Below are 287 nucleotides of genomic sequence, written 5' to 3'. Positions count from 1 at the left end.
CACTTTGCGAAATATTTCAAACCACAGCAAGTACCTTTGCTAATACCTTGGCATATATTACATATATTTCTCGACCTCGCTGCAGTTCTAGTTAAAAAGAAAGAAAAAGAAAACAAAATCATTACCAGTCAGTATGTATGATCTAACATTTGTTGCATAACTGTTGCATCTCCTTTTCTCCATCCAGTTGCACATGACCCCCTGCTCTTCACTGACGATGCGGGTCGAGGCACTTATCCCAGTCAGGCCAGAATTTCTCCTTCATGCGGTGGCAGTAGGCGTGGAGG

At 42.9% G+C, this 287-nt stretch overlaps 1 protein-coding gene across 1 annotated transcript in view; it reads right to left on the bottom strand.

Annotated features, from left to right (window-relative positions):
- LOC119593985 (failed axon connections homolog) overlaps positions 1–287 on the bottom strand; it is a gene marked incomplete in the record, with an annotated part of 6,487 nt that overhangs the window by 317 nt on the left and 5,883 nt on the right. Inside the window, 1 exon segment of the mRNA XM_037943009.1 lies at positions 1–287. Coding sequence (XP_037798937.1) covers positions 209–287 — 79 coding nt within the window.

Source organism: Penaeus monodon, chromosome 33 (genome assembly GCF_015228065.2).
Source record: "Penaeus monodon isolate SGIC_2016 chromosome 33, NSTDA_Pmon_1, whole genome shotgun sequence".
Lineage (NCBI taxonomy): Eukaryota > Metazoa > Arthropoda > Malacostraca > Decapoda > Penaeidae > Penaeus > Penaeus monodon.
Note: the sequence above shows the minus strand (reverse complement) of the source record. Positions and strands in the feature narration are given on the sequence as shown.